The sequence below is a fragment of the Mastigoproctus giganteus genome, chromosome 4 (assembly GCF_048544385.1).
Source record: "Mastigoproctus giganteus isolate SK-2022 chromosome 4, ASM4854438v1, whole genome shotgun sequence".
NCBI classification, from domain to species: Eukaryota; Metazoa; Arthropoda; class Arachnida; order Uropygi; family Thelyphonidae; genus Mastigoproctus; species Mastigoproctus giganteus.
This window is the reverse complement of record NC_143578.1, coordinates 207,469,356-207,491,918: the sequence shown is the minus strand read 5'-3', so window position 1 is coordinate 207,491,918 and position 22,563 is coordinate 207,469,356. Positions and strand designations below refer to the sequence as shown.

Sequence of the window (22,563 nt, the reverse complement as noted above, 5' to 3'; positions counted from 1 at the left end):
CAGTAATCAACAACTCACTGGCTAAAAGAAAACTTTTTACAATTTAGCACATCTCTTCCTCTGTAATTTGAATTTATGGCCTTTAGCTTGTAATCCTTTATAACAGTGAAATTATTACCTTTATTCATTTTACTAACCCCCCTCCATAGGATTTATAAACTACATTCACCCCCTCCCCAAGATGCCTGGTTGCAAGCTCTATAGCCCACATAAATAAAGTCTTTCCTCGTACAGTAATCCATTTGTCAATATCATATGTTTTTATATGATACTGGCAAAAGGATATTATAAACTCAATAATAACAGTTGAACCAGAAGCGTAATGGATAAAAGAGTTTCACATGCATATTTGTTACTTGGGACATACATGATAAAATCTAGATGTGGTACCTACCGAATTGCTCAATTTGTTTTTTTTACATAAAATTTAATGGAGTAATACACAAGAGACATAAATTAAAAAAAGAAAGCATATCACCAGGAAGGGGATTTACTGATTAAATAAACTAACCACTGGTTAAATAAAGTTGCTTTGTGTATATTGAGATTTTTTCAAAACAGACAAAGCTATTCTCAAAATTTTTTATAAATTTCATTGGAACTTTAATGTTTCTGTCAATTACTTATACATGTTCAAGAATAATTTTTAAAAAAGCTAAAAATATCTTTAGATATATTAATGCACTTCTTACTATTAATAATGAAATTAATATAAAATTCTATACAGGAAAGTATGAAAACTTTACCTTGCTTAATGATGACCTCTAAACAGCCTGCAACAGCTACTAATAATTTTTGTTAGAAAATAAAATTAGTTGGAGCAACAAAAGTTGAATATTATCTGAAGTACGTGGATTTATCCATGCTGCAAACTTTGGTGAGATCTGATTTTGGGGGGGGGGGGGAACGATTACTTGTTACTTCCACAGGAAGTAACAAGTAATGTTATGGAAAGAATGGAAAATAGCCATCTGGATTAAGGAACAATCCAGATGGCTAAAAGTTAAAGCAAGAATACGTTGAAAGTGCAAATGAAGCTTTTAATGCTAGTCATGGATGGTTTGATTGCTTTAAATGTAATTTCCTCTTAAAGAACTTTATGGAAGGGGGGGACAACTGAAAATCAATTCTTTCTAAAATAATGCCAGAGTATCCAAGTCCTCGCAGAAATAAAATGGTGATTGTTTATTTATCTTATATACCTGAAGTTTGTAGTAAGGAGAAAAACAGTTGGCAACTCGAAGACAAGTTATGTAGGAAAAAAGGGCAAGGCACACTGAGTGAGAAGCTGAGCCACCAACTGTTTTTCTATTTAGTAATATTTTTATACTTCATTAAAAGTGATAAACATGATTTTAAAGAACATCTGTGCTTTTTATGCACATCAATTTTTTTTCCTCCTTTAGAACATATCTTCTGTGCAATACATGACATATGCAAGTCAACACATTGTGGTTAATCAGCCTGATTTTTGTTACTTTCGTTGTTCGGAGTTCTAGGAAAATAACTACAATGAACAACAAGGACTTTCTGTATTACAGACAAGGTAGACTCAGAACTCCATCAAGGAAAGGCTATACCAAAAATATTGCCTATCAAGAAGTTTAATAATGCATTCTCTAGTAATATACTGCTAATAACCAAACTAAACTAAAATTCGAGCAAACTACATAAACTTTTTGCTAATTCTTATTTTTAATAACTTTTGCTTTTATTGATTAACAATAATACTCACCTCTAATTTGATAATAAAATAATTTTGAAAAAATTTTACTTTACTGAAAGATTTGAAAATGTGTGCTGGTAAATGTTAGGGGTAATACTACATAAGTTTAGTATGCTTTTTAAAAAGAGAATTTTTTAAAAAGAATACTAAAAAATATTTAAAATGAAAATTCATATAATAGCGATAACTCCTTCCTCCTAATTTCTTCTTCTTCCCAATATATTTCTATTGAAGTCATTCTTACGAAAGAAGGCTTCAGTTATGTAAACTGCAATGTCAGGAAACTAGACATCCACAAGGCAACCTGATTGATGTTAATGGCTTTAAAGGATAAGGTACACCAGATACCATAAATTTAAATTGTTATTGTTATTTGGTTTTAGGAGCATTAGCAACTAAGGCCATATTGCTCCGGGGATATGCGGTGGTCATTCCCTGACCTTTCCGCATCTCCGTATTTGGTGGTCACGGGCTCAAACCCCGGTCTAATCAAGAAGTGTGTGCTACGCACTGCTGCTCCTGCCCACCTGGCTACGGAGGCGCCCCATAAATTTAAACTTAAAAAGGATAGTTGCAGAACACGAGTGAAAATTTGCCTTGAAAGAGAAAGAATGAAAAGAGAATAAGCTTGCTTCCTCCCATAACTTTACTAACAACCCTTCATTATTATTAAAATTATTAATTTTAAGATTTTTTTAAACTTTTTTTTTTTCTCTTGCTTTTAATAATACTGTCTCTAGACAAGATCCAATTTTTCTGCATATAATAGCATTAACTGCTAGCATTCTTGACATAAATTACAAATAATGCAAAAGTTGGCAGGGTGGTTAATGACAGGAATCAAAGTATAATGTTGCAACTAGACCTAGGAAAAAGTGGTTTGAGGACATTGAGAATTGCAAGGTATTGCATATGAGGAGACTGAGAATGATAAAGACCTAGGAGTAATTGTATAATTCAGACAAGAACTACTTTGAGTAATCCAAACAGGCTGCTATGGCAGCCCATGGGGTTCTATCAATGATATACAGGAATTTTACTAGCAAAGACAAAGAAGTGATTATCTCATTTTATAATGCAATGGTTAGGCCACACCATGACTACTGCATACAGTTTAGGAAGGATGCTGATCTGTTGGAACAAGTGCAAAGAAGAGAAACAATATTAGATTAGTCAGGGATGCAAAAGGGTGCTCTTACTGACGACGTGTTCAGTTCTGAAAATTGCAGCATCTAGAAATTAGGCATCTGTGAGCAGACCTCATTGAAGTGGTTAAACCTTTACGTGGATTGAGTAAACTAAACATTGATGGCATCTTTACTCTTTCTCAGACAACATACATAAAGAGACATGAATTTAAACTGAAAAAGAATGGCTGCAGAACAGATGTGAGAAAATTTGCTTTCGGCCAGAGAGCAATTGTTGAAACACTTCATCTGGTGTTATGGAAGGGGATAGCTTGAATAAAGTTAAGGAAGGATTAGACATATCATTACAGGGGATGTACAGATGAGGTTTTTCTTTTTTTTTTTGCTAATGCTGTGTAAGTTTGCATCTTTTACCGTTATTCATACCAATATCCCAATCATAGCTTCCCCAACATTCATATAAAAAGAGTTTTTAGGGGCATTAGCATATATGCATAACACACCTATTACCTTCACCATATCTGTCCATCCACATCTAACAACTCGACTCCCAGTGTACAGATTTCCACGAAATTTTATATTTGGGCTTTATTAATAGAGTTGTCATGCCATTCCAAATTTTATTAAAATCAGATCAATAAATAAAAATGCTTCAATTATTATTTATTTGTCCATCCATCTGCATGTCATGACTTGACTCCTAGTGGTTGGATTTACACAAAATTTTATATTTAGGTCTTTTAGAAAGATTTGTCTGCCCTTCCCAAATTTCATTAAAATTGGAACAATAGAAATCTGGCAATTATTATTATTATTTATTATTTTTTTTCCCTATATATCACACAGGAAAGCTATATAGCACATATTGTAGATTGTTTGTTGCATGTGTTCATCAGGGGAATGGATGGGTAATGTCATGGATAAACAGAAATGAAAATTTTCTGGGTTTGCATATTAAAGTCATTGCTTTTTGCTCTTTTGTTTTTTTTATAATAAATCATGAATTATTACTATTTATTAACATGCCTGAAATGTAATGCACTGCATACATTAACTAACTTTTTCTCCTTCACTTCAATAATTACTTTTACTCTGAATAATAATTAGTATAAAATTTTAATTTTATAGAAATCCTAAATCTTGTTCACTTAGAATACTACTGCTCTCTCATTTGAAAAAATGTTAAGGATTATTAACTCTTTCAAATGTTTATAATGATCAGTGGGCTCTCTTTTACACACTCTCCCCCCCCCCCCAAATTACCCAACGTCTCATCGCATTGATGCTCAGTTTCTGTTGCTTACTTTTTTAAATATACAGACATGGCATTCCAAAAGTCATGGAAGAAAATAAATATTTCCAATTGTCATTTTTTCTTGTTGCAGGTTTAATTTTTATGGGGCGAAAGATAAACTAACACTAGAGAAGGTTAATATCGGTATTTTTAATTTATGAAACTGGGATACCGGTATTCCAAAAATCACATTTTTCGTAATAAATTTTTATGAAAATTAGGTGCAATAAAATAAGGAAAAAACAAGTAATTACTTGAATTCACGTTTTAAATCAAACTTTTATTACAATAATAAATATTCTAGCAAAAATTATTAAACGTATAGTTATTCTAAAAACATAAAAATAAGCATCCGCACTACCTGTCTGTATAAAGTGAGCACTTAAGAAACTCAATAGTGTTATCATTTAAACTGGATCTAATTTTGGTAGATATTTAATTAGCGGTAGTAAATGTCCTTTTGGATTTTGTGCTGGTTGGTGCTTTGTACTGAGATAATCGCAGACGAGTTGCAATTTAAACCCCCCCCACCCTATTCCCTCATCTTCAAAAAATCCTTTTTATCCAAAAAAAAAAAAAAATTTTTCCTTTTTGACTTTTTATGGCACTATACCTGTATTAACGAAAGAAAGGGGCTGACGTTTAAGCTTGGTGAGAAAACCAAATCTATGTTCTTGGGGGGGGGGGGGGTATTAATTTTTATTTCCCTGTACCTTAGTATTGCCGCAGTGGCCATTGTTATGATTTTCATACAGCAGCTCCTCTCAAGCACTAAGCCCCACAAGCTACCGGACTGCATTAAAAAATGAGAAATTCCAGGAGCTGAGGGATATTCCCCCCCACACACACACACACACGAGTATATATATTATATATCGTATATATATATATATATATTATATGTGAGCTGTCAGTTTCTCAAGAGCAATGACACAAATATAAAACAAAAGTCATTTATCGTACAAATCTACTTACAATACATAACTGGCATTCATTTACATCTAATCCATTCATTTTTCCCATTTAATTTGTTAATACATGCTATCATTTCCATAAAATTTCTCTAAATAACAATCTCAACTCTCTCTCTCTCTCTCTCTCTCTCTACAACTTTAAACACAAAACTAATTCAATCTTAATCACTTCCTCATAATCACCAAAATCAATTCTCTTCACAACAGCAATCCATAAGTAGCTAACTTAATGCTAATAATACCATGTAATCTCTCTTAATTTAGCAATATCAATTTTCTTTACAACTTCAACCAATAAACCAACTCAAAACTAAACATTTCCTTATTTCAAGTGTTTCTTCAACTTCAACCTTACTCTAAAATAATCTCCCATTTTATCTAAGTACCATTTCCAAAACAACACAGTTCAGAGGACTCACCTTCCTTCTCTTTCACGGTGAGATTCCTTTGTGCGGGTTCTTTCCGCAGAGTGTGGTGATGTCTCTCTCTCTCTCTCATTTTAGTTTAACTGTGTATCTCTGCTACACAGCTCTCCCAATACTGTCTTATTTCAAGAACAGTTCTCTGTTAGTACTGAAGGAAATTACCACAGCAGTAGTAGAAGCCAGGGCACTATCTGACTGGCTTGTTATTCAACTTCGGGATTAACTTCTAGCACAGGAACATGCCCAGCGGAACCCTTCACTATATAGCTAGACACTCCCAGAACTGGACTCGAACTGAATCCAGAATTATCACTGGAAGTCTGCAACCCCCTCCGAACAACAACCACAAACCCCTCTTTTGGTGCGAGCACCTTATTTATTTCCTTCTCATTTATTAATTTATTGAATTGATTGAATTGATTACAATCTATTAATTAATACAATTACAATCTATTAAAATCTATTAATTTTGTTAAACTTCATTATCAATTAAATTGTACTTTTAACTAAATACATATAACGATTTAGATTACAAATGTAACATAATTAATTAATACATAACTTGATACGGAAGTTATATAAACAGAACTCGTAGATAATACTCGATCCTGAAAAATATATATAGTGTTATAACTGTGTTGGGATACAAGTTTAGGGTTATAATTTTGTACTGAAATTGGAATTTTATTGAAATTAAATCGAAATCATGACTCAGACCAGAGCAGCAAAGCAAAAGGCTCAAGCTAAAGGGAGTGCTGTGGCTCAGGGGAAAACTGAGGGGGACAGTTTCCCTCTGAATCACAGCCTTTTAAAATGCACTGCTTGCATGATGTTTTTGGAGCAATTGGGTACAGGACATGATATTACCATGGGGGATGTCTTTGTGTGTGCGCGCGATGCAAGGAGTGTAACAAAATCAGGCGACAGCATTGTTATGGGCCTATATGAGAGCTTGAAGGACAGGGTGGTTTGCTACTTAGTGGATTATTCAGCTATGTACAGAAAGAGGCTATATCTGACATGTACAATGAATTTGTTAACAGCATGACATTTTTGAACTTCTGCCAGTCCCTTTGTCATATGCACTACTCCCCTAAAAGTTTACATAAATTGTGGTTTACAAGGTGTGGCTATTAAATAATGAAACTGCCACCTGTGAAACAAAGCACAGCAGTTGACCTCGAACCTTTTCCTACTTGTCTGCCATGTCACATTCCAACATGCTCATTTGCTTTGTGGTGAGGCAGGTTTTCATTACCTTGGGTGTTTTTGCAGTTTCACGGAAAAATGACAGACAAAAGAATTGAACAATGAATCAATCTCAAATTTTTATCAATCTCTGGTTATGAGTTACTACATCAAGTTTATGGGGAAGATACTATGTCAAGGGCTCATATGTTTGAATGGCATAAAAGATTTTAGAAGGAAGAGAGAACATGGAAGGCAATAAATGACCAGGCCTGGTATCCACGAAAACTGATGAAAATGTGGACCATGTAAGGGCATTAATTAGAAGTGATCATCATTTAAGCATTAGAATGGTTGATTCAGAACTCAATATGATATGGATAAAGAAATAGACAAATTTTAACTGAAAATTTAGACGTGTGTGCCAAGATGGTGCCAAAAATTCTTAATGAAGATCAAACAATGAGAAGACTCCAAGTCTGCAAAGATGAAAAAAATTGAAGAAGATTTAGACTTTCTGAGTACAGTACTTTAATTACTTGCAATGAAAGTTGGCTGTTCCAGTATGACCCAGAAACTAAAGGACAATCAATGTAATGGAAGATAAAACAATCTCCCAGACCAAAAAAAGCAAGCATTTCAAAATCAAAAATGAAAACCATGCTTCTTGTTTTCTTCAATATTAAAGGAATTATTATGGCTGAATACATCCCACCAAATCAGACTGTCAATCAAACATACTATGAAGTTCTGACAAAGCTGCATGAAAAAATTCAGAGACCTAAACTGTGGAAGGATGGTTGGATACTCCATCGAGAGGCGCATCCGTAGCCAGGTGGGAAGGAGCAGCAGTGCGTAGCACACGCTTCTTGATTAGACCGGTGTTCGAGCCCGTCACCACCAAATATGGAGAATGCGGAAAGGTCATGGAATGACCACCGTATATCCCGGAGCAATATGGCCTTAGTTGCTAATGCTCCTAAAAACCAAATAACAAACAATAACAAATAACTCCATCGAGACAATGCTCCAGCACACAATGTGCTCTCTGTTCACTAGCTTTTGGCCAAAAAGCAAATCCCTGTGGGTGTGAACATGCACCCTACTAACCAGACTTTTTTCTCTTCCCTAAATTGAAAAGAGTACTTAAGGGAACCCATTTTCAGTCCACTGAAAACATTCAGAAAAACAACTAAAGTGTTAAAAGGGGCTTAAGAAGATGACTCCCAGAAATATTTCTGTTTGGAAGAAACACATGGGACAGTGTGTGCAACCATAAGGCAATAACTTGTAAGGTATGACAAAGTTCATTATATTTATTTTATTGCAACAGTCTCTTTATTTAATAGCTACACCTTGTATTAACTGTTTAAAAATTCACCGGTCAATGCCACAATGACATATAATATCTCTGCACTTATAATGACTGCTGAATCCTTCAAGCCTTGATTTGCTGTTTTCCATATTGCTTTTCATAGTTACCATCCTTCATCCAAGTTGGATATAATGTAAATTTTTTTTCATTTACATTAAAAAAAAACAGTTTGTAACTTATAAACATTAAATAAAATTAGCACACTGAATAATTTAACTGCTGTTAAAATAACATTATTTTAACAGTGGGCAATGAGCTCCATTTCTCCTATAGCTTATATCTTGGGAACCTGATCTCCAGTAATTTAACTCTCACAAGATGAAAGAAATTATAAAATACAGTTCATATGATTCCTGATTATAAATTTTCAAATAGTATCCATAGTGTTTCTTGGTCATAACATGTTGCTGTTATGACCAAGTGTGGCATTACAGTATATTAACTGGTAATTATTTCTTAATGGAAATAACCCACATAGGAAATGATTCTTTTAAAATCACAAAAAGGGAAATGACACGAGCACTGTCAATCAATTCAGCCCTACAGAGATCGTGCAAGGCTCACGAGGTAAAATTTTTCACAGCATAACCTGTACTTGTTAATAGGAGGAACTGTTTTCACAAAGATGGGACAGACTTAAATAGAAAAAGTGCAAGGATATTTGCTGATACAATTGAGGCAGGTTAGGTGGGTCAGAAAATTGCTAGTTTGAGGGACACACAATAACAGATTAATGGTAGTCATAAGCAGAGGGAAAATGATTCGTGAAGTGATTCTATTGAAACATGTAGCAGCCTGAAAACATGGTGTGGAGGATTTGCTTGTCCAATGAGTACAAGAAAATAAATGGGCTACGTTAAGGTGCGCTAGTGCACATATACTTGTTTATATATGTTAGAAGCATAGTAAACAACTGAAGAATTTGAAGTACACTTGTTAAGTTATCAAATGTGGATGCTAGAGGGATACATAAACATAGTGCTGCTCAGACATAGGGAATGTAGAACTTCAATATGATGGGTATGTGTACAAAATGGACAGACAAGTAAGGTGGGGGATATGCTCCTTGTTATGAAGCACAGATTGTAAGGCAGTACACGCAATTATATAGATGCCAGCATAATGTTGAGTTATTTTAGTGTTACATATACACTAAAGAAAACAAAAATGAAAGAAGTGATTGACTGGGTTGAGTCACATTAAATGACTGTGATGAGTCTAACAAACGACTATAGAGGCAAACAGAGTGAACCAGTAAATCAGAATGTCTTAAGAATGGAGAATTTAAATTTCTAGATACTAAATGGAAGAGCTTGTGTGTTAGTCACTCAATCAATAGCAGAACATTTTTGGATGACTGTTTCTATACCAGCATCATGTCAACTTTTAACTTTCAAAAAGCTGGAGATCAGCCATATGTAAGCAGTAGGAAAACAGGAGACTTTTGGGGCAAAAAAAGAGGGTTCTTGCTGAAAATCAGGAATTCATTGCAAGAAAAAGAAGGGATAAAAGCAGTTTTTCATTAAAAGCAGGAGGTTTTTGTAAAGTCCACAATGCACTAGAAATTAAATTTCATTGGAAAAATACATATTCTGCATTAAAATACAGCCATTGGATTGTTTAACAGTATAGCTTGCTTTGAAAGCTTACCTAATATTATCTTGCCTGTGGATTTCTGTTTGGATATTCTATTGGACATTGACTGATTTTTATTGCTTCAAGAAAGATACTGTTGCAGACTTTTTCCTCTTCAAAAATGCTGAGTCAAAGTTTTATGTATAACAAGAGTAATTCCAAAGCTTCACAAGAAAGGGAAGAACCGAGTTTTTTTTTTCTAACCTGGTTGAATATTGTCTCACACTCAGCACTGCTATGAAAAATTGTTAAATAGCAAGCATGACTTAGGATAATTTGTTATATTTCAGGCTTTCTCATGCACTGTCAGTTCATCCATCTGGCACTACTGCACGTAACATCAATTCTTTCTCTTTTCATAATAGCAAGTTAGTTTCACACACTGAAACTGACAGAATTGATGCTGAAAAAATAACTACTGCTTCATCTATTTCTTTATCTTTAATGACAAGAAATACTGGAAACTTGTTCACAAAAAAGTTTCAAATTTGAAAATAGGAGCTGCCATTTTATCAAATTTATATTGCATTTATAAGAATATACTTTTTCAACGGGAACTTGTGCATCACATAGCCATATGTAGCAATAAAGTACTTCCTTAATGAACAAAAAAAAACAGAATCCTCTTCTCTTGTTTTAGACCCTTCACAACCTTAGCAGCATAAATTCCTATAAGTCAGAATAATCCTTCTGGGTTAGTCTGCTATGGTAATGAACTTCCAAAATGGTAGTGGGATTTGAAAGCTATTGGTAAAATAAATCTGCACATAACATTCCTCAACAGATCTAGGAATAATGACCTCAGTACATGGGTGTTAGGTAACTGGATCAAAGAACTATGTTCAGATTTTCAAACATTGGCATATCATTTAAAAGAAACAAGAATTGCTTTATTCAAGTCAGAAGAAAGAAGCACAAGCAAACTTTTTGCATGAGTGGGGATAACATGCCTAGAGTTATCAACTTGCTTGGCCTGTTTAAGATTGTTTTCACCAGGAGTCTGTAATTAAAAATTTTTTTTTTCCCTTCAGGGAGTTAATTTGTCTTCTTTTGAAACTTCTTTGGGATCACAAAATGGATTTGGATGTGAGTGAGTGTGACTCACCGACTCACATCCAAAGTGCACACACACACATTGTCACATTTCTTTTATCCAGGTTTAAGGGAAGTACTTGGGTAACAAAAGCATTTATAGTTTTCTCCTTCACCTTGGCCCTCAGTGACTTGTCTAACTTTTCTGATAGTACAGGCAGGGTGGTTAATAATATTAATCAGGATATATTACTTCAAGAAGATCTAAATAAACTAGGCAGATGGGCTGAAAAATGATAATTGGGGTTTAACATTAATAAATACAAATTACTGCATTTGGATATTTTCTGGAATAACATGCCATTTGGTTAGTAAATGGTCATTCATAAGAAAAAAGATCTAGGAGTAATCACACAGCCTGACATAAATTTCTCTGGAAAATGTGTGTGCTTGACAAATAAACTTGAAGAGACTTATCTCAATATTTTTTTATGAAACCCTTCAATTCTGATCCTCACTATACTGCCTAAGTTCAAATTTTATAAATGCCTTAAATGAATTTTTTCAGCACTCAAATGAAAACAGATGATCCAAAATATCTGATATCAACAATTGAAAGCTCCAACTTGGACATTTGGAACTATAATAAATTATCCCAAATACAAACAAGTACAAAAAAAAAAAAAAAAAAAAGACAGCATCATAAAATGAAATGAATATAAAGAACAAATAGAATTATTAGGATAGTATATTTTATTCATAATTCTTTATATTTCATTTCATTTTATGATGCTAATGTCTTTATTCCAACCTTATTATTTGGAACTTATTACAGTTCCAAATAATAAGGTTGGAGCCTTCGATTGTTGATACTAGATATTTTGGATAGTCTGTTTTCTTTTGAGTGCTGAAAAAATTCATTTGAGTAATATAGTGAGAATCAGAATTGAAGGGTTTCATAAGAAAATATTGAGGTAAGCCTCTTCATTCAATTTAATTATTTATAATGTGAAACAAATTAAAGCTCGTTGTTCTTATATGTTTTAATACCATTACTATATTGTATATTAACATTTTATGATAGCCTTATGGACTAGGTCAGAGGTTCTCAAACTGTCTCAGTTCATGGTGCCCTTAGTGTCTCAGTAATTTTTTCACTGTGCCCCTAGGCCAAAATAAATACCTAACAGTTCCATTTATTAAGTAGTTAGGTCCAAACAACTTAAGTAATTTTGAAACTGTGAACTACCTTGAGCTAGTAGTTCATGTGGTATCCGACAGATGTCGAATATTCGAGGGAAACACATGGTTTCCCTCGAATATTCGATAAAGCACTCAAGCTGCGAACATTTGGACATACATAGTCCAAATGTTCGCAGCTTGAGGCTCTAGCCCTAAATGCGCCTTAGTCTAAATACATCGTACACTATCAGGCATCTCTCATATTGTGGAGTTATATTTCATAACTGTTTTTGCCATCATTGCATCACTTGGGTACCTACCCACTCACCGAAGAAGGGCCAAATAGCCCCGAAACGGTGCCGTCTGGGTGGTGGTGGTACCTATCTGAGAATAAGTAACATTAGTCTTCTCCTTAGGTGAAGCGTTACCTATTCGAAGTAGTGCAATATCATGGCAACTCGTTGTGAAGGTATTCACAATATGAGATATAACCTAAAACGATGCCGCCTTAAAAATTTTCTGTTTATTCAGAAATGGCTGTGTATTATGATGCTAAAGCACTTTATACATACATAGTCCAAATTTTTTCGCAGCTTGAGGCTCTAGCCCTAAATGCGCCTTAATCATATTAGGGCCTGTGATGGTGGTGAAATTTTTGTGTAATAGCATATCATTGTACACCTTACGAGGTGTGACAATAAAGTTTTGAGAATAATTTTGTTTCTGTCAAAGTGGCCACACTGTAAACCATTACGTCCTCCTGCTGTGTAGCCTGAACCCTCCTCTACCTACATGCAAAGGATAAATGTCATCAGTCATTATACAAGTTAGTTCACGTAACGACGTGTTTCAGTTCCATGTTACGTGAAAAATGGAAAACAATTTACAGCAAAGAGTTGGGATAAAATTTTTGGTGAAAAGTTGCAAATTGTCAATGGATATTTACAAGTATGAAAAGTTGATCAGAGTTTATGGAAATGATACCATGTCAAAACCATGCATTTTCAATTGGGCAAAACAGTTTTGAGAAGAATGTGAATCCATCAAAGATGCTCAGCGTTCAGGGCATCCTTCCACGACTCGAATGACGAAAACATTGTTTGTGTGGATGATCTTGTTTGAAGGGATAGGCGGTTAATCACAAGAATGATTGCTGAAAAGCTAAACATTAATCGGGAAAGTGTTAGATTAATTTTGACTGAAAATTTGTTGATGAGGAAAGTGTGTGCAAAGTTGGTACCAAAAAACCTCTCTCATTAGCAGAAAGAAATTCGACTGCAACATTCTCAGAGGTTGGAAAGCATTGAATATGTTCCAGATTTGCTTTCTCATGTGATTACAGAGGATGAAAGCTGGGTATCTGCTTATGACCCCGAAACAAAAAGGCAAAGTCAACAATGGAATTCCTCACCAAGACCCAAAAAGGTGAGAATGTCAAAGTCAAAAGTGAAAACCATGTTAATTTGCTTTTTTGATCGAAAAAGAATCATCCACAAAGAGTTTGTTCCACCTAATAAAACTGTCAATCGACAATTTTATCTTCAAGTTTTGGAAAGGCTTCACAAGCGAGTCAATCGAGTTCAACCTGAAACTGCTTCGTCATGAATTTTGCATCATGACAATGCTCCTGCACATTCTGCTATTGTAGTGAAAGAGTTTTTAACTTCAAAATTGATCACAACGTTACAGCACCCTCCGCATTCACCTGATTTGTCTCCTTGTGATTTCTTTTTATTTCCTTGACTAAAAGGAGTCATGAAAGGAATGCATTTTCAGTCAGTTTCTGAAATTCAGAGTAACGTAACATGGGTATTAAAACAGATACCAGAAATTGGGTACCCGAAATGTTACGATCAATGGATCCTACACTGGAATGCATGTGTACAATCTGAAGGGAACTATTTTGAAGGCGATGACCTCACATCTGTATAATTTTCAAAATAAAATTTTAAAATGAATTATTCTTGAAACTTTATTGCCATATCTCGTATATCCATTCTTTTCCAAAGTTTCTCTTCAGATGAGAAGCCTTTATCAAGTCTTCAGGTAATATACTGATTTACTAAGAATTATTCAGTGTTACAAACCATAATATCTATTTAATAAAGCACAAAAGTTGATTTATAGTTCAAATTTATTTAACTGATGCACAGTAAAAAAAAAAAAAGTTTGGTTGTCTCTTGAGACTGTGTAACAATCAACATAATCAATGATATTATAATGGATATATAATTTAGGGCAAGTGTTGAATTGTACATTATCTAGATCAGTGGTTCCCAACCAGTGGTTTGCGAACCCCTGGGGTTCACAATAAAAATTCTGTAATGGCATCTGCTTAGATTTACACAGGTATATTATTGTAAACTACAAAATATAACTAATAATAAACAATAAAGTAAAATATAATTAAATAAAAAGTAAAAATTGCCAAAGAAAGAAACCACATCTCCCATAATTCCTTATAATTAGTTTACTAACTTACAGTACATCATGTTAAATAAATGTTTTCCATACTAAATTTTTTTTCATCAAGGATCATTGTTGTGTATAGGTACTTTTTTTTTTTAGAACCTTTTCAACCTATTCACCATACTTAGTATGGTGAATGGGTTGAAAAGTTGAAAGAAAATAATTGTTGACATTAAACTTGAACTTCTGTAAATTGTAAATTTTCAGGAAATACGTATGAAGGAAGATGGTTCCAGAAAATAGAAGTTGAATGAATAAATGAGGAAGAAGAAAAGTTGGTTCTGTGAGTTTGAACTTGGACAGCAAAATGATGTTGACTGGTTGCGGCATGTGTTTGGACTGCTTTGAAAGAAAGAACAGGTATTATAGAAGCCAATTCAGAAGAACAGTGCCATGCAAGTATCTATAAAAAAGGCATGCAACAGAAACAGAAGGTCTATGAGACAGAAAGTGGAGAGACTCTGTTAGAGATGAGGCATCAATTAACCTAAATGCCCTCTTTTGAATGGAATCTAGAAGCCTGAGAGAAGTTTTGGGGGCACTGCCCCAGATGTGGGAACAATATTCCATGGTAGGCCGGCTTTGCGATTTCTACAGAGCCAACAACTGTTTGGAAGAAAAGTAATGCCGAAAGAAAAAGAGAAAACCAAGTTTATTAGATGCAGAGGAAGCAATATTTGTAATGTGCTTTATGCCAAGAGAGATTATTAGTCAGGGTAATCCCCAAGATTTTGCCTAGAAATTGAAGCGTCATCGAAGATAAGCATAGGAGCAGAAGAATCCTTTTTGTGAGATATAAGACAGGACTGAGTTTTAGAAGGATTGAAATTAAGTTATCTTTGCCCCAATGGAGAATTATCTGGAGATCAGCATTTAAGCATTTGGCCGTGGATACTTGAGAAGTTGAAGCTGTTTGAGCAGGGCAAGATTTTTCTCAAACTGGAAGGTGTAATGCAATGTGCTATCATCAGCAAAACTATGGATAGGATTTCCGATCAATAGAAGAAGATCATTAATATACAAGAGGAAAAGAGTGGGAGAAAGAACTGAACCTTGGGGAACACTAGCATTAGTGAACAAGTTAAAAGACAGAGAGCCATCTACCATCACCTGCAGTGAGTGGTTAGAGAGAAAACTGGATTCCCTGTTACAAAGAACAGCTGGCAAATCATAGGATGGAAGCTTATTTAGAAGACCTTTATGCCAAACATAACCAAAATCCTTTGAAATGTCAAGAGTTTCACTCAAGGCTTGAGTGTCACCAAACTTTTCCATTGAATTTGTTTATAGATGGGTAACATAAGCCAGAATATCACCAGTTGAACAACACTGATGGAATCCATACTGGCAATCTTTGATCAGATGAAAGATTTCCAGACAGTTTTAAGAGTTGGTGGTTAACTGATTTCTCCATTACTTTGGAAAGAGTAGAAGTAATCGCAATGGGACTATGATTGGATGGAAGGGATTTCTCACCCTTTTTAGGAACTGGCTGGATTTTTTTCCAAGCAGAAGAAAAAACACCTTTGGAATAAGTAAGTGAAAAAGGATGACACAAAACAGGAGTAAGCTCAGGAGCACAGGTTTAGAGACCAAGTGGAGAAATACCATCAGGACCTGGAGTTTTTTTAGCATCAGATTCATAAAAATCCTTCTGAACTAAGCCCACAGGAGCCATTAAATGGAGTGTGCTGGGAATGTTTTGAGGTGATTTACCAAGATAATCAATACATGAGCTGGGAGAAAAATAGGATGCTAGCAGGTCAGCTTTATCTTTGCTGATGTGGCAACAGAACCATCTGGTTTTGTCAGAGGTGGGCAAAAATTTGAGACCAATAGCTTTGGCAAGAGACTAGAATGCTCAGCTACCATTTGGACTAAAAGCAAGTTTTCTACTCTTAGCCTGTTCGAAATCTAGTTTGGATTTATTAATAATTGCTTTACAAAGTATAAATAATACTCAATAATAATTTATATTATTATGCAATGTTGCTTATAAAAACGTAGTACTGGAAATATTTTATAATAAAAATTCAGAAACATTATATGATTTCGGAGAATAGAGGCTTAGTGGTTTGATTAAAAATATTATGTTTAAAGGGGCTCGTGATAAAAAATATCACATTGAAAGGGGTTTGCAAGTCAAAAAAGGTTGGGTTTGTTTGTTTGGTTTTTAGGAGCATTAGCAACTAAGGCCATATTGCTCCGGGAATATGCGGTGGTCATTCCCTGACCTTTCCGCAACCTCCGTATTTGGTGGTCACGGGCTCGAACCCCGGTCTAATCAAGAAGCGTGTGCTATGCACTGCTGCTCCTGCCCACCTGGCTACGGAGGCGGCGCCTGAAAAAAAAAAAAAAAAAAAAAAAAACGGTTGGGAACAGCTGATCTAGATAGTATATAGTTCCTTGCAGGTGTAAACTGTTACAGGGCCTTTTTTTTTTTTTCTTTTTTTTTTAGTGAATTTCAAATAATTTTTTTGTGAAAATGAGTTAAACATTATTATAAAAAAAAAGTCACTAATACATTATTTTCATACTCACTTAAGTAGTGGAATAGCAAGTCTTTCCCTCCATGCTGAAGGCCTTCCTGACCCTCCTAAATATATATCTCGACAATGTGAAGCAAATGAAACTTCATCATTGTTACCATTTGCACTATGGGCAGGAAGAATCCACTCTGAAATGTTTGGAAAAAAAATACACAGCTGAAAATAAAACTGAAACATTTCTAGTTTATGGGTTATTCAAGAAAGACTTATACCAACTATATAAAATAATATAGTCTTTTTTTGTTAAACTTAATTCAAATAATCAGCTGCCACGTGTTACTTGTTTAATATGATTATAAACTTCCTTTAAAAAATAAAACTAATTACTTTCAGAGAAAGAGAGAGATTATTTAAGATGTCATCCAGAGATTAAATCAACTTTAGAATTTAAAAAACTATAAGTTTCCTTCAGATATTTCCCATATCCCTGAAAAAATGTATACATAAATTGCAGTGCATATTTTTGTGCTCAGAAATTATGGACCAATATGTTATCTGTAATGCATATGTAGCCCCTATCCCTTTCCCAAACAAATGCAAAAATAACTTTGCATTTATTTGGGAAAATACAGAAAGTAAAAGACTGCAGTCTTGGGATAACAAAGAAGTATGCACAATGGAAGCTCAAGAACATGACACTGCCACAAAAAATGAATGGCCCTTTGTTAACTGTTGTTCTGATTAGCTGCAATAAAAATAGTTACAATGAATTTTAAACCATACCTTGAACAGATGGCAATACGAAGTATACATTGAGTTTCCACTTAATTAGGTACACCTGCCTACTGGTGACTAGGTCCCCCTTTAGCCCTCAGAACAGCTTGGATTCATTGTGGCACAAACTAAACAAGATGTTGAAAACATGCTACAGAGATACTGCTTCCTATTCACTCAATTACTTCCCACAGTTGTTGCAAACTGAATGGTTACAGATCTGAAGGACTCTTTCCATCTCATCTCACAGCTGCTCATTTTTATTGAGATCTGGTGACTGGGAGGCCACCACCATAGGCTGAATTCATTAGTGTTCTTGGAACCAGTTTTTTTTACACTTCTGACCTGTGACATGGCAAATTCTCTTATCGAAAGAACTCAACCACAGATGGATACAATGCAGAAGGGATGCACCTGGTCAGAAATAATTTCCAGATAATTTGTGCATCCAAATATTGCTTGAATGTTATCAAGAGGCCCAATATATGCACATGAAAACACTCCCCCACACTATTACACCTGCACAACTTTTATTATTATTATTATTAGTTATATGGCGCAAGGAAGCCTAAGGCTTATGCTGCACCAGCCAAAAAAAAAAATTCCTGAGAGAGAGAGAGAGAGAGAGAGAGAGAGAGAGAGAGAGAGAGAGAAGTAGAAGGGAATTACCAAGAAAGAGAAGAATGGTGATATCCAGCTCAGGACCCTAGGTGTACCAAGCCCATACTCACCAGATGTGAGCCACTGGGGTTTGTCAGGCTCTGTTGACCTCTTCCATCAACTGTTTCTGATCACAGTTGTCTGGATGTTATCAGACCAACCTCAATATTCCCAAGGCATACTGTCAGTGAAAACATCAGGAGAGTTGCAGTTTCCAAATTACTCATACCAGCAACTGTTGCTGACTACTCTGCCATATTCAGAGTCACTTAAATCTTTCCTCTTGCCCATTCTTTATACTGTATATTACTAACATCTGATGCTATTACCGACGGAGAACTCCATTCTGTGAAGTGGGTAGGCTTACCTAATAATGTGGACAATCAGTGTAAATGGAAACGTCCCCCTTTTTCCTTTTTTAATTAAGAGTTGCTATCTATTCTTGGTTAGCATCCAAACTAAACACAGGAAGCTTTACAAGAAACACACAATACCCAGCTGTATCACACCTAAACTAAACCAAAGTAACAACTGCTATTGGTGTACACTGTGCAAATGGCTCCTCCTTGTGTTTCTTTGTTTGACAGCAGATATTTACTTTCTACACTAGAATAAAAATATGAACTAGTTATTGTTGGTAACTCTATTGTCAGGGAGACTGGGAATATCTATGCAAGAAGGATAGGTGGAACAGGACCAGGGTATGTCTGCCAGGAGCAAAAGTTGATGACGTTGTAGAGCAGATATCCTCTTTTAAGGGTACAAAAGGTGATATTGTTGTACAGGTTGGAACTAAAGACATTAAGAGTAAGGGATCTGCAGATTTACTCAACAAAGTACAGGTCAATGTTGAAAAAAAGTTGGTAGTTAGGGTCGAATGTGAAAGTGTCTGCAATTCTGCCCAGACACAATAGGAGGGAGTATATGATGAGAGCCTTGTTGATCAATTTGGCCCTGGAGAGATTGTGCAAGGCTCATGGAGTAGAATTTTTTTTCAGCCTGGTCTGTGCTTGTTTACAGTTGAGACAAATGCTCTTCGTGGACAAATGTTAATGTTGTTTTGTATATTTATTAATGATATTTATGAAGGTACATCAGGTTTAATGTCCAAGTTTTCAGAATATACAAAGGTTGGCAGGGTTGTTAACGACAGTAAAGACAGTATGCTACCCCAACTGGATCTAGATGTTGGGCAAGTGGGCTGAGAAGTGGAAACTGAAGTTTAACATTGACAAATGCAAAGTACTGTATGGGTAGCAATAACCAAAAAGAAATGTACCAACTGTGTGGTACTACAGTTGTACAATAGACAGTTGTACAATAGATGTGCAGAAATTTTTCTTTAGGCAGCGGATAGTTGATTGGTGGAACAGACATCCATCTTTTGTTGTGGAAGTTGATAGCCTAAATAAATTTAATACTGAGCTGGTTAGGCATTTGGAACGAATGGAGGGGTGAAATGGGAGGGTTTTTTTGGCTGATGCTGCATAAGCTTGCTTTCTTGCATCGTGTGCCTCTACTAATGCTAATGTGTTAATGCTAAAAAGTAAGGGATGAATCACATTGGTCTATTTGATATGAATGGCATAATTATTGACAATCCTTGTAAAGGCTGCTGACTCACAAACTGAATAAATATTTTGCATCTACATTAAACATGTAAATGTTTTATGGAGGTAATTAGCAAACATCTATCTATCTAATACTGATTTAAAGTTAAAGGATTTTATGGTAACTAAAAAAAAGCTCAAAGAGAAACTACTGCAACTAAAAGTAAAAAAAGGGCGGATGGAATTTATACAATTGTATTAAAAGAAGCAGCAAAAGAGGTAGTTCAAACCATTAAATATAATATGAGAGCCCCCACAGATTCATGGAAAGTACTTACAGATTGGAGATGTGAAAATCTATCACCTATTCATACAAGGTTGGTTCAAACAGTGTAGTGCAGTGGGCAATTACAGACCTATCTTCAAAAAGGCCTCTAAGGTTGGGAGAATGATTCATATCACAAATTTAAACAAGTACACCAACCTTTTAACTATAACAGTTTAATACTGAAAATATAAAATGTGCCAGACGATACAGTACTGTAAAATAATATTTACAAAAACTGACTTACAAAATAAAATGTATGATGAAATTTTAAAATACAATAAAATATAATAAAAGTTAAAAGCGATAAAACAATGATTGTAGCTTTCAGGGGCATCCGCCTCCTTTCTCAACAACAATGATGTTTAGGCAACACATCCTTAAATAACAGGTTCATGGCACACTTGGCTCACCAGGCGCATGCTCAGTATTTCTTCCATGTGAACCAGAACCGTAAGTGGCTCGGGAGCGTGGAAACGCAAAGCGCTCATCTTTTGCAAGGACCACAGCCTCCAGAAGGGGGTGGAGCTGAACACCCCTGTCCCTATTCATACTATTGTTTTTGGACGAGCCAATCCACAAACTCTCCAGCCACTTACGGTCACAGAACCTATGCACCCGGTCAAGGATGACAACATTTACTGGGGAGACCTGGTGTTGTTTTTCCCAATAATGCCCAGCAATGGCGGACTTATTAAACTCTGCGGTCTGTATGGCTCGCATGTGCTCCCCAGACGGTCTTTTAGTCACCGTCCTGTCTCCCCCACATAACATTCCCCACAATCTGGGCATTTGATCTCATATACAACCCCCACTAGTGGAATCCCCAGTAATGGGGTCTTTGACCTGTGACACCACTGTGTGCAACCTCCAGCCCGGAAGCTGCACACAGCGTGCCTGAAAGTCACGAAGTATCCTTGCAATACGATCTGACAAGCCCAGATAGTAGGGAATATAAACTGCGGTGACTGGAACGGAGGGTATTCCATGATTAGGCTCCATGTCTCTATTATATTTATCAATGACCCTCTGGGGGTAACCGCATTTTATAAGATCCGCCCTAACTTGCCCAATTTCTCTCTCTCTCTCTCTTCAGAGGTACTACAATGTGTCCTAACCCTACCCAAAAGTGCCCTGGCAACACTATTTTTATGCTGTGCAGTCTGATGTCGCTAGATGTAGTGTCATTATTTACTTGTATTCCCATAGCTCATGGGGTGGAAGGTGTAAAAGTGGCACTACAAAAAGATGATACCCTAAGTACTAATCACACCTAGGTGTGGAGGATATATGCTTTGGCATAGAATTATGTCTTTTGAGTACCACTTTGGTATATAAAGGAGTGATGTACAAGCAAGTTCACGGCACAGCTATGGGTTCTCCTATCAGCGCTATTGTGGCAAACCTAGCAATGGAAGAGTTAGAGAATAGGGTTTTTACAAGTTTTGAGTTCCCTATGCACAAGTGGAAGAAATACGTGGATGACACATTCACTTTGGTACAAAAGGGGAGCGAATAGGATGTAGTTAGTTTTCTCAATGGTTTCTCTCCTTTTATACAGTTTACCTCAGAGGTAGAAGTGAATGGTTCCCTCCCATTCCTGGATGTAATAAGGTATAAGGTATGTTAGTGTCTAACGGCTCCTGGGATTTCTCCCATCTCCGCGGGTGTACATTGTATCGGGGCCAGAGATTTGAAGTGTGTGGGGGTCATGTGCTGTATATTGTGTTGTGCCCTTTGTTCCTCCGGTCTATTAGCCGCCGAGCCCCTAGTGGGACCCGACGTTACCACACCATGCCACGGGGAGGCTGACCGGGTGTACCACTGTAGCTAGAGTACTCTGGCGGGTCCTGCCACCTACTTTCCTGGGATTTCAGTGGCTAGGACCAGATTTGAGAATGAGATGATCGCTGTTTCTTGAGCAACGGTTGTAATTTTAACAGAGCGTAGGGTTGTTCGCTGATAACTTGTTCTAGGGCCAAATAGGTCGGGCAGTAATTTTGATGTTTTTAGATTTAGACCTGTGGGGAATGCGTGTATGTGTATATATAAATATATGTATATATACACACACGCACATATATATATATATATATATATATATATAAACTAAATAAAAAAAAAAAAAAAAAAAACGTTGTGCAAGAGAAAAGTAAGGGAGGAAGGCAGAAGACTGGAGGGTAGGAAACAGAAGAAAGGGGCCAATAGGGAAGATGGCCCCTGATGACAGTGTGGCATGCCCAGTGCCTCACCAGAGAGAGGAGTGGGGTGGCGGGTGGACGAAAACCACCACCCCACAAAAAAAAAAAAATAAAAA

At 35.8% G+C, this 22,563-nt stretch overlaps 1 protein-coding gene across 5 annotated transcripts in view; it reads right to left on the bottom strand.

Annotated features, from left to right (window-relative positions):
- The window catches only part of LOC150087350 (uncharacterized), a 592,205-nt gene that overhangs the window by 42,261 nt on the left and 527,381 nt on the right, over nt 1–22,563 (bottom strand). For all 5 annotated transcript variants that reach the window (XM_090372014.1, XM_090372013.1, XM_090372010.1 and 2 more), the window contains one exon: nt 16,990–17,125. In XM_090372014.1, coding sequence (XP_090228140.1) covers nt 16,990–17,125 — 136 coding nt within the window. The remainder of the gene's footprint in view (nt 1–16,989; nt 17,126–22,563) is intronic.